The following is an 11,242-nucleotide window of genomic DNA, read 5'->3' on the forward strand; positions in this document are numbered from 1 at the left end:
TGAAAACTGAGTAAAGGTCTAACAGTAAGAGGAGGGGCTACAGAGGAGACCGAGGAAACACAGCTTGCAAAGGCACAGCCGCATGAGGGATCACCATGTGTTTGGAGAAGGAGAGGGTTATTGTCTGATGTGGGTGTAGGGGGAAGAGAGGGACGAGGTAGAAACAGAGCCAGGAGCAATGTCTAGGGATCTGTTTGTGATGAGCATCAAATATCCTGTTGGGGTGCTTGAATTTCCTCCCACAGTAGTGTGTAGCTCTTCACTGTTTTTGACATAATCAGTGACTTAATATATCCTATATTCAGAAATCCAACATCTGGTATGACAGTGTTTTTTTTTTTATTATATCATAAACATTTAGGATATTCTGAGATTCTGGATCATATTCAATCCTTTTCAGGAGGAAGTCTCCTTGTTTAGGTGTCACTCCAACTACTAGGGGTGTATGCATGTGTACAGCTTCCTGCTGAGCACCACTGACACAGCTCTGGCAAAAATGGAGTGCTGACTTCCCCTGGCTCCTTGCATACGAGTAAGGTGAAGGCTCAGGTCCTCTCCCTGCCCTGCTGTCTTTTCGCCAGTAGTGATCTAATGCTGACTATCTAAGCATCACCTTGTTGATGGTTAGACTATCTAACTATCACCTTGTTGAACCCGATTGTCCCTAGGGAAGTAGAGAGCTGGTTCACACTGCTTTGTAGTTGCAGCAGGGTAGAAGCTCATCTCGTCACTGGGCTCCCCTTTACAAGTAGGATTGGATATAGATGAGAAGAAGACTATTAGCCCCACCTCACACTCCCTCCTTAAGTCTCATTGCTGCCAAATGACAGGGGAGGCTCATGTCTATCCTGTGCCCCACTGACCATGCCCTGGCAAGGGAATCAGATAGTGGGTAGGATGAAGGTCAGTTCCTTTCTTGGCCCCACCGACACTGAGGGTAGGGAGGTATGATTTTTCCATCAGTGTTTATCTAGAGTGGGGCACATATTACCAGAAGGTTTTCTGTTCTCTTGAGGCCACTCTTTCCCTTGTTCTCTGACTAAAATGAATAGGATTTTATTGGAGCTTTTTTCATCTGTGTCTCTTGGCAGTTTGGGGAGGCAACACCCTCTCCAGGGTATACAGAAGCAATACGGAAAAACAGGGACTCAAACTGTATTGTTCCTCAAGTCTCAAAGTCCTAGAGTCTTCCTTCTTCTTTGTCCTTTTTAGACTCTCCCTATGCTTGTTTGTTGGGTTGCATCCAGGATTATTTTTAGCAATAAGAGGGAGGACCTAAGGGGAATAAAGCTTCATTTTCAACAGAACCTGAAGTCTATGCCTTCAAACATTTATCAATGTTTATCCACTTTCTGGGACTTTCCTAGCAGTCCGTGCTTCCAATGCAGGGAGCACGTGTTCAATCCCTGGGCAGGGGACTAAGGTCCCACATGCTGCATGGTGCAGCCATATATACCTTCTTATTTTGTGCTAGAAATTTGGTCTAATACAAGTTAGCTTAACATATCCAGCTACAGAAGTTTGCACACTTACTTTGAACAGAGAGTTGGCTAGAATGAAATGTGTCAGAGTCAAATGAGAGTTCTCTAGTGGTGAAATATTTTCAAAGAGCCCCTCATTCTCCCCCTCCAGAGAGAGTATGTGCCTTAAAAGAAATCAGATTAATAAGAGGATATTCATGACTTTGAGCTTTTGCTTAATTTTTATATGCATCAGTAACATCCTCTGTAAAATACACACTGGGGAAAAAATGTTTGTTGTACTGAGGATTAATTGGGTTAATGCTTGTAAATCACTGGGAACAGTAATTGGAAGATAGTAAATAGTTTCATACTGTTAGTCCCTTTGCTAATACTTTTGCCACTGCTACTATTACTAACATTTGACTTCTATATTTTCAAACTCTCCTACCATGAGGAGACATAAGGGAGACATTATTCAGCAGAGGTTGGCTACAAAAATTTCACTAAACTAGCCTGGAATTCTAGTTGCCAAATGAGTTAAACATTGTCAAGGCAGTGACATAATTTTGGTGAGCAAGGGATTGTGTAAAAACCTGTCAGAGTTTTAACAAAATCAGACACAAACATTCAATCACTTGAATCAGGCTGACTTTCAACAGATTAAAAGGCAACATAGTCAGTGGTTCATGCTAGAGCAAAAGCTTTATTCAACCATCTGTTCATTTTTATTTTTTCATTTGGAATGTACATTTATGCTTGCTATTTTCCAAGAATTGTGTGGAAATTACATGCATGGGGAAAGGAGAAAGACATTGGAATGTCTATATACAACTTCCAATATTTTGGAGAAAATATATGCTTAATCTGTAACTGCAAGTTTACTGAGCATTCTGAAGAAAATATGCAGGTTTCTATGGGGAGATAATAGGTGTACTTATTTGGCCTGAAGTCTCAAGAAGATTTCCAAAAAGGATGAGGAAAACACTTAGGTTGGTGCCTATGGTTTAAGTGGGTATTACCCTGATGAGGGGAAAAAATGCATTCAGGTAGAGTTACTGCATGTGAGAGGGTCCTGAGGCAGAAAATAATATGGACTTGCTTAAGGATTTAAAAGACCAATTTATTTATTTCTAGGGTTTGAGTGTTTGAGGACCAAGAGAAGAGTAATAAGAAAGAAAAATAAAATGGGCCACATTCAAGATTTTTTTGCCTTTAGTAGATAGATGATAGATAGGTAGACAGATAGATTAAAGTGATTTATTTTGAGTTAGCTTACATGATTGTGGGAACTGTCAATTCCAAAATCAACAGGCAGTCCAACAGACTGGAAATTCTGGTAAGAGTTGAAGGCATAGTCTTGAAATCAAAGGCAAACTGAAAACAGAGTCCCTCTTTTCCAAGAGAGCTCAGTTTTTTCCCTCTTAAGGCATTCAACTGATTAAACAAAGGACATCCACATAATGGAAGAGAATCTACTTTACTCAAGTCTATTGACACAAATATTCAGTTCAGTTCAGTCACTCAGTCATGTCCGACTCTTTGCAACCCCATTAATTGCAGCACGCCAGGCTTCCCTGTCCATCACCAACTCCCAGAGTTCATTCAACTCATGTCCATCAAGTTGGTGATGCCATCCAGCCATCTCATCCTCTGTCGTCTCCTTCTCCTCCTGCCCCCAATCCCTCCCAGCATCAGAGTCTTTTCCAGTGAGTCAACTCTTCGCATGAGGTGGCCAAAGTACTGTTTCAGCTTTAGCATCATTCCTTCCAAAGAACACCCAGGACCAATCTCCTTTAACCATATACAAAAATACCATCATGGCAACATCTGGATTGGTGTTTGACCAAACAACTGGTCACTCAAATTAACACATAAAATTAGCTATCTCAGGAGTATTATTGTAAAATGTATAAATTGATTGCTGGAAAAAGAGCTGCTGACAGTGAAAATAAAGAGAAACAGAAAAATCTAGGACTCAGAATATAAAGATTTGGTAGTTAAATGTAGGTGTTTGAAGGTGAAAAAAAGAAATCAATTCAGGTTTCTGAATCAATCAATACGTCGATTGAATGATGGTGCTCCTTATTGAGGTATGGAACATTGGAGGGGAGCAAGTTGGAGGTATAAGGATATAATTAGTTTAGTTTCAGATAATTTGTGCTTGAGAGTCAACAAACAAAAATATTTCTATCTGAAGGTTTAGAAGACAGGGAAAAAGAAATAAATATGATAGTCATCAGTATATACAGATAAATTTCACAGAGGAAACAGTCTAGTTCGCTCAAGCTTTCTTAGTAGGATGTGCATCTGACTATGAACACCCCTAGAAATTAGAGTTTGCCTACTTACTCCCTAGGAATTCAGCAACTCTGCTTATCTTATACAGAGAAGTCACCTGTTTTGACCTGAAAGAATTCACAGTTGGTTTGGACAGGGGCATCTCATCCTTTTCTTTAATGGGTCCTCTATGACTAGGCTGGCACCAGAGATCAAGAACACAAACCAGAATTTATGGGTCCAAAAGTCCCACTGCTAGAAGATAAACTTCCTGCAAGAAGAAAGTCTCCAGAAGTTTTACTGTCTGGTTCTATTTGGTAATCTCCCCACAGAATGTATTTAGTCATAACTGTAATTATCATGCTTATTTCAGGGTAAGCTGCTGCTGAAGATGGACATAGCCTGAAAGGTTTCAAAGTACAAAACCCCTAACTTACAGCAAAGAATGTCTTTTGAAAAGGTATGAATACAATTTTGAAAGAATTTTTAGCATATCAAGTTTTTTTTTACATGGGAACAAATACGTTTGTTATGATAACTTCAATTTTTCTTTATTAAAGAGAATTTACTATTAGCCTCTGATTAATAATTTGGTTTCAGAAAATCCATCTTCTACCTTCACCAAGAAGCTCCACATTGGCTAATTACATGTGGACCATATAATTATTTAGAGCACAACTACTCAATTTCTTTTTATTATTATATTTATGGTATTTTTATATTAATTCCTGCAAAACAACAGACTTCACTAAGAAAATATTTTTCTGGCAAGCTCTCTCTTCAGAGCCCCCTTAATCTCATTGTTCCTGAGGCTGTAGATGAGGGGGTTTAGCATGGGGATCCCCACCATGTAGAACACAGACACCACCTTGTTCTGGTCAGTTGAGTAGCTGGACTTGGGCATCACGTAAATGAACGTGATGGTGCCATAGAACAGAGTGACTGCTGTGAGGTGGGACGTGCAGGTGGAGAAGGCCCTGTGGCGCCCCTCGGTGGAGCGCATCCTCAGGATGGTGCTGAGGATGTAGATGTAGGATCCAGCTATGACAGTCACTGTGACCACAACGATGGAGCCAGCGGTAAACGAGGGGACAACTGCAGGGACACTGATGTCAGAACAGGAGAGCTCAACCAAAGGAGCAAAATCACAGAAAAAATGATTGACTCGATTTGGTCCACAGAAGAGTAAAGAATAGAAGCAAATAGTAAAGGAGGAAGCATCGAAAAAACCACCTATGTAAGCCACTATGAGTAACTGGACACAGACTTGTGTGGACATTTTGGTGGAATAAAGCAGTGGGCTGCAGATTGCTATGAAGCGATCATATGCCATGGCAGCCAGAAGGATGCACTCAGTTGACCCGAAGAAAACAGCTGAACCAAGCTGGATGGTGCAGCCAGGGTAGGAGATGGTATTTTTCTCCACCAGGAAGTTTACAAGCATATTGGGTGTAACAGAAGATGAATAGCCCACATCAGCAAGGGCCAAGTGGCTCAAGAAAAAATACATAGGATGATGGAGCTGAGAAGAGATTCTGATAAGAATGACTGTGCTGAGATTCCCACATATGGTCACCAGGTAGATACAGAGGATGATCGTGAAGAGGATGATTCGAAGGACTGGGTCATTTGTTAAGCCCAGTAAAATGAAGCCTGTCATTGCAGTGTGGTTCCCATGCCCCAGGGAATCCATGAGATAAGGTAGCTGCTACCAAAATGAACCTAGATGAAACACTGCATTAAAGAAATTGTAAATTCAACGGTTCTATTTTCATGAATACATATAGAAGCTATTATAAGCAAATAAATTGTTCAAGCTAAGCTTGGATTTTTTAACTTTAGATTCTACATTTTATACATGTATGTCTTCTATATTTTAAAAATTGTTTTTAGTAAAAACACTTAAAAAAAACCAGCTTCAAATAATGTAGATTTTTCCCTCTATATTTAATATTGATAAAATGTACTTAAGAGACTTTAAAGCTAAATATTCAAAAAATTAAGGTATGAGAAGAGCAAAAAGGAATGATCAGTATAACAAAGATTAAAATGTAAAAATACATATAGGATTATGTTAAGGGAAATCAATAGCTAATATTTATGAAATGCTTAATTAATAATGGACATAATATTAAGAGTTTTATATATTAAGTTCTATTTTTAGTTTCCATGAAATGATATTAAGTACTTTTATTTTTAGAAGAAGAAACTGACTTTGATAATGTTAAGAAACTTACCTAAGTTTATACAGCAAGTGGTAGAATCAAAATGTGGATCTCAGGTAGTTTGAAACCAGTACATTCCTTTAGAAACTACACTCTAAATGAAATTAAACAATACTTAAGATGAAGTCATATCTCTTGGATAAGGATGGATAACAAATTACCTTTCCACTTTCTGACAGCTAATGTATAAACAAGGTGCCTAGTTAGTCACAATATTTACATTTTCTATCAGTAAAACAAGACCATGTTTTTGAAAGGAGAAATACAATAGAAGAAATAGAGAGAAACTTCAAATTGAAGTTATGGATGAGGTCTGTCTTATGCTCAGTCACTTAGTCATGTCCAACTCTTTGCAGCGCCATGGACTGTAGCCCACCAGGCTCCTTTGCCCGTGGAGTACTGTGAAACAAAATAATGTTATTTTCAACATGATATACAGCTGAATACAATTGCAGCCTGAAAGGAAGTTTACCCACCTTCATCTAGTGAGTGGCCAAGTTGAAAATCATCTCCAGATTTTCTGGATTCATGTTGTTGACTTTGTCCAAAGTCTCTGGTTGCCTGTCAGTTAAAGTCTGCAGAGCAATAAACAAAGGAAATCTTTCCACAAGACATTTACAAACAGTAAATCTGCAAAGCATCTCAAAGCTACTGAATCTATTAGTTTAATGACTGAGTGCCAAGTGTAGATGGTGTCAAAAGACCATGTGGACTTCTGATCTTATGGGTGGAAAATGATGAATCCTAGTACCTTGAATTATGCCTGTTTATACGCACTAAATATACTGTAGAAACTTTGGTTAATTCAGCTAATGTTACTTGCTAGCTGACTGCTGGATTACCTCTGCCGGAGCTTGTGAGTACAGATGCAACTTTAGGGTAAAATATTCTCAAACGGTAAATGAAACTCGGTACAACAGAGTACTTAATTCACAAAGCAAAGTCTTACCTCTTGAAATAAGAATTTGTTCATTTATAGAAATAAATTCAGAGTCATTGTTATATAGCAGCCATCCTATCTTTCATTATTGCTTGTCTTTAGGGATAAGTCTCTGAAGATTTTAGAGATTCAAATGTGAATTCAAAAGCACCAGAGGTCATTATTACATTCTCAAGTGAGTATGAAACAATTTACTTCAAATAAAAACAAGTAATCTGACTCATTTGAAAAGACCCTGATGCTAGGAAAGATTGAAGATGGGAGGAGAAGGGGACAACAGAGGATGAGATTATTGGATGGTATCACTGACTCGATGGACATGAGTTTGAGCAAGCTCCAGGAGTTGGTGATGGACAGGGAGGCCTGGTGTGCTGCAGTCCATGGGGTTGCAAAGAATCAGACATGACTAAGTGACTGAACTGAACTGAACTGATTCTTATAGCCATTCACAGGTGGGTAGGGTCAGATTATCTCCCTGTGAGCCAAACAAAGGCACTTTAGTTTAACAATCACGCAAAGAGAATCTTGCTGTGATTTATATCAAAGAGTGTACTGCCTATGTTTTTCTCTAATGCTCAGCCATTAAAAAAAAAAAATAACAAGTTTGAGTCAGTTCTAGTGAGGTGGATGAACCTAGAACCTGTTGTACAGAGTGAAGTAAGTCAGGAAGAGAAAAACAAGTATTCCATATTAACACATGTATATGGAATCTAGAAAAACAGAACTGATGAGCCTATTTGCTGTGAAGGAATGAAGAGGCAACTATAGAGAACAGTCTTATGGACCCAGTGGGGGAAGGAGAGAGTGGGATGCATGGAGAAAGTAGCATAAACATATATATACTACATGTGTAAAATAGATAGCTGGTGATATGTTACTGTATTACACAGGGAGTCCAGCCAGGTGCTCTATGATGACTTGGAGGAGTGGAGTGGGAGGAGGGGAAAGAGGCTCAAGAGGGAGATAATTATGGCTGTTTGCATTGTTGTATGGCAGAAGCCATCACATTTTAAAGCAATTTTCCTCCAATTAAAAATTTTTTAATTATAATTTGAAAACCAATCAGGTAGAAGAGCAGCGTTCCCTGAAGCAGACCATTATGTATGATTATAGTAACAAAAACAGCAAAAAACAAAGGTTAAAGTCAGTGAAACAGATCCATCATGGAGTCAGAACTGGCTCTTCCCTGCAATAGTTTCTTACACAACAGTAGATACTACAAATTCTCTAGGTAGTGCATATACAGATGCTAACAGTATAATTGTTTCAGAATGACTTTATGTCTTCAAAATTTCATGAAGTACTGGAAAAAATTTTGGGTGGCACTGCAGTAAATGGAGATTTCAATTGCAATGGATTTTCCTCTTCAGCATGGCCGTCTATAGATTTACTTCATGAGAATGCTGTCATCAGAATCAGTCTATGTCTTCTTTTTCTTTTCCTTCTTTCTTCTGACTGATTCCCTAGGCAATACCCTATATGACTGGCCTCTCCCTAGCCTTGTATATAGGACAGAATACCTGTGGGACTTGGTATTAAGTAGGACTTTTTAAAAAAAACATGATATAATTATCCACATTCCAAAATATATTTGAAGAAGTTGAATTTCAGTTACTTGATTTTTTTTTCAAACAAATAAGAACAAACTTTATTGAATAATCAAGATGCTACCTCAGAATAAAAACAATGTTTTGTGACTGTCACAATGAGTTCTGGGTCCACAGAGAACAATCTTCCTGGTATTTAATGGAAAGGAAGAAACTCCCAAGTAGTGTCAAGGGACAATGGTCTCAGGTGACCACAGAATTCTTATTAGAATGTGCGTGAAACTTAGCTCCAGCCATGAGGAATAGAGAAGACCCCAGACTATTATTATAAGACACTTTGTAATTTCAGGTATAGAGTTAATGCATCATGGACATTCAAAGGGCAAAGTGGCCTAAAAATTCACCCCTAAATGATGTTAGAAAAAAAACTGTAGACAGATGTGAATGAGCCGTGACTTTCTCATTCAACTTAATGTTTTCTTCTTTTTAATAGATTGGCAGTGATTCCTCTTTGGCATCAAGGTAGGATTTTATTTTATATATATTTTTCCCATAAACATTGTGCTCTATCCACTAATAAATAATAAGTAGATGTATGGGTTAATAGAAGACACTGAAAATACTAAGAGTTAAATTGGACTGGAGATAAATACTGTTGTTTTGCTATTCCACCTGGACAACAGCAATGAGAGAAGGTTAGAAAGCTGCAAACTGAGAACAGTTTGCAAACTTCAGACCAAAGTGAAGTGTGCGGAGAAAGACTGACTTCACACAGCTAACTCAGCAGAAGAGTAGGTACCACATTACAAGGCCGAGTGTGAACAGGTCAGTATTGCTGAGCACCTGCAAGTGATGTTCTAGTAACTGAACTAGCAGGAACTGGGTACTTATCATCTGATAGGTCTATATGTACAACATTGTCACTGTGCAAGGAGGTATATTTAAGGCCGTTTACAGAGGAGAGAAGTGCTCATTAGGGATTTTGAACTATGCACTTTTGTAAGAAATAGAAGCAGAGGTTGGATTTGATCACAGGCCTTTTAACTCTCCTCTATCAACTATTCCTTTACAAAAATATACTCCTATATAATTCTAGATCTAATCTCAAGGCTAATTAAGTGATTTCATTCTATCAATACAGTTAACAGGAAAGAGTAAAGAAAAACATGTATAAAATCCCTATGTCATTTCCATTCCTTAATTGTAAATTTTACTGTAAACCATTGGCAATTGAATTTTTTGTGTTTACCTCCCCCATCTCCATTTTTCCTTTGGCTAGTCAGTATGGCCATTTGGCTTCATAATTAAGTTGTTGTGATTTATGTAACACAACAAGCATTCCTTTGGTGGGTCTAATATATAGGCTTGTTGAAAGAAGTAAGGAAATAAATTTTCATCTATCTACAAAAGTCATTTATAACTAGAAAAAGCATAAGCATCATGAAACTTGAATTGTGTAAATTTTGTTAAATTTTCTATCAAAATTCATATCTATTACTCAATAACGCATACTCCTTGATCTTCTCATTTAAAATATTGGTATCTTTCCTAAAAATTATAGAAAAACTGACTCAAAGTTGACTTTCAGTTTAGTTGGGTTGGAAGTAAGTTAAACGCATTTTTCTAAAGACTTGGTGGTAAATATTTACTGTTTCTCCAGCTTTAAACACTACCCCATGGACAGAAATTAAGTGGAATTGTCAGAAAATTCCTCTAGTTCAGCCTGAAAGGGAACGATGAGTGACACAGTGGTTCCAGTAGCCCCCAGGCTGGCTATGGTTTTGATGTACCTCTTGGCAGTTATATTGGTTTACAGGGTCCATTGTCCAGGATTTTGATATGGTGATGAAACAAGAGAGTCTGAAAGGTGACTTAAGAAAGAACCTTAAAATTTCTGCAAGTCTCACTGCCATCTCAAGGAAATTAGACTAACTAAATCCACTAGATCTCTCTGCAAGGATGGGTAATGGACAAACTGGGAAATTGGTTTTTCAGGTAAATAAATCAATTATGTCCCTTTTAGTCTATAGAAGTGGTCTAGCCCAAGGAGGATGAATTTATCACAAAATGCTGGGCCAGAAAAGAACTCCCTCAAATTCTGTCCCTTGGAAAGTGACCAGAAGTAATGGGAATATTGTCATATTGACATGTTTTCAGTCACTAGCTCCCTTGAGTATTGTGAGAAAAGTAGGTTTTATGAATATAAATGGGAAAAGGAAGTAACAGAGCCACAGTGGGAGTTTATCAAATCCTAGACATGCCAACTTTTTTCTAGTTTTTTTTTTTCCTCTTCTTGGAAGACCTAACAGAAACTTGGGATGGATGTGAGTGAGGTATATAACTTTCAGGAAGGCTCCCTTGGTGATTATTATATGCTCCCTACTATAGGAGTATGTGTGTATGTGTGCTAAGTTGCTTCCGTTGTGTCTGACTCTTTGCCACCGCATGGACTGTAGCCCACCAGGCTCCTCTGTCCATGGGATTCTCCAGACAAGAAAACGAGTGGGTTGCCGTGCCCTCCTCCAGGGGATCTTCCCAACCCAGGGATGAAACCTGCTACTCTATGTCTCCTGCATTGGCAGGTGGGTTCTTTACTACTAGCGCCACCAGAAGCAGTCATGGCAACTGTCTTATCTGATGCCACAGAAAGTGAAGTATATTGTCCAGGTCAGAAAGCAATAATTCTTTTTGCTTTGTTCCAAGCAAACCATTCCTAGAATTTAGAGGGGTTTGGGGGGATGGGGCCAGGGTAAAATATGAAATACACTTTATTCATTAAACAAGCATGTA

At 38.4% G+C, this 11,242-nt stretch overlaps 1 protein-coding gene across 1 annotated transcript; it reads right to left on the reverse strand.

Moving 5' to 3' along the window:
• Positions 1-4,488: 4,488 nt before the first annotated feature.
• On the reverse strand, positions 4,489-5,433 carry LOC120876517 (olfactory receptor 502). Its single transcript, XM_040258473.1, has one exon. The coding sequence runs from the start codon at positions 5,431-5,433 to the stop codon at positions 4,489-4,491; it is 945 nt and encodes a 314-aa protein (XP_040114407.1).
• Positions 5,434-11,242: the final 5,809 nt, after the last annotated feature.

The sequence above is a fragment of the Oryx dammah genome, unplaced genomic scaffold (genome assembly GCF_014754425.2).
Source record: "Oryx dammah isolate SB20612 unplaced genomic scaffold, SCBI_Odam_1.1 HiC_scaffold_17, whole genome shotgun sequence".
Lineage (NCBI taxonomy): Eukaryota > Metazoa > Chordata > Mammalia > Artiodactyla > Bovidae > Oryx > Oryx dammah.

Coding starts and splice junctions, on each gene's coding strand:
- LOC120876517 (XM_040258473.1), bottom strand. CDS start 5,433: ATGGATTCCCTGGGGCATGGGAACCACACTGCAATGACAGGCTTCATT.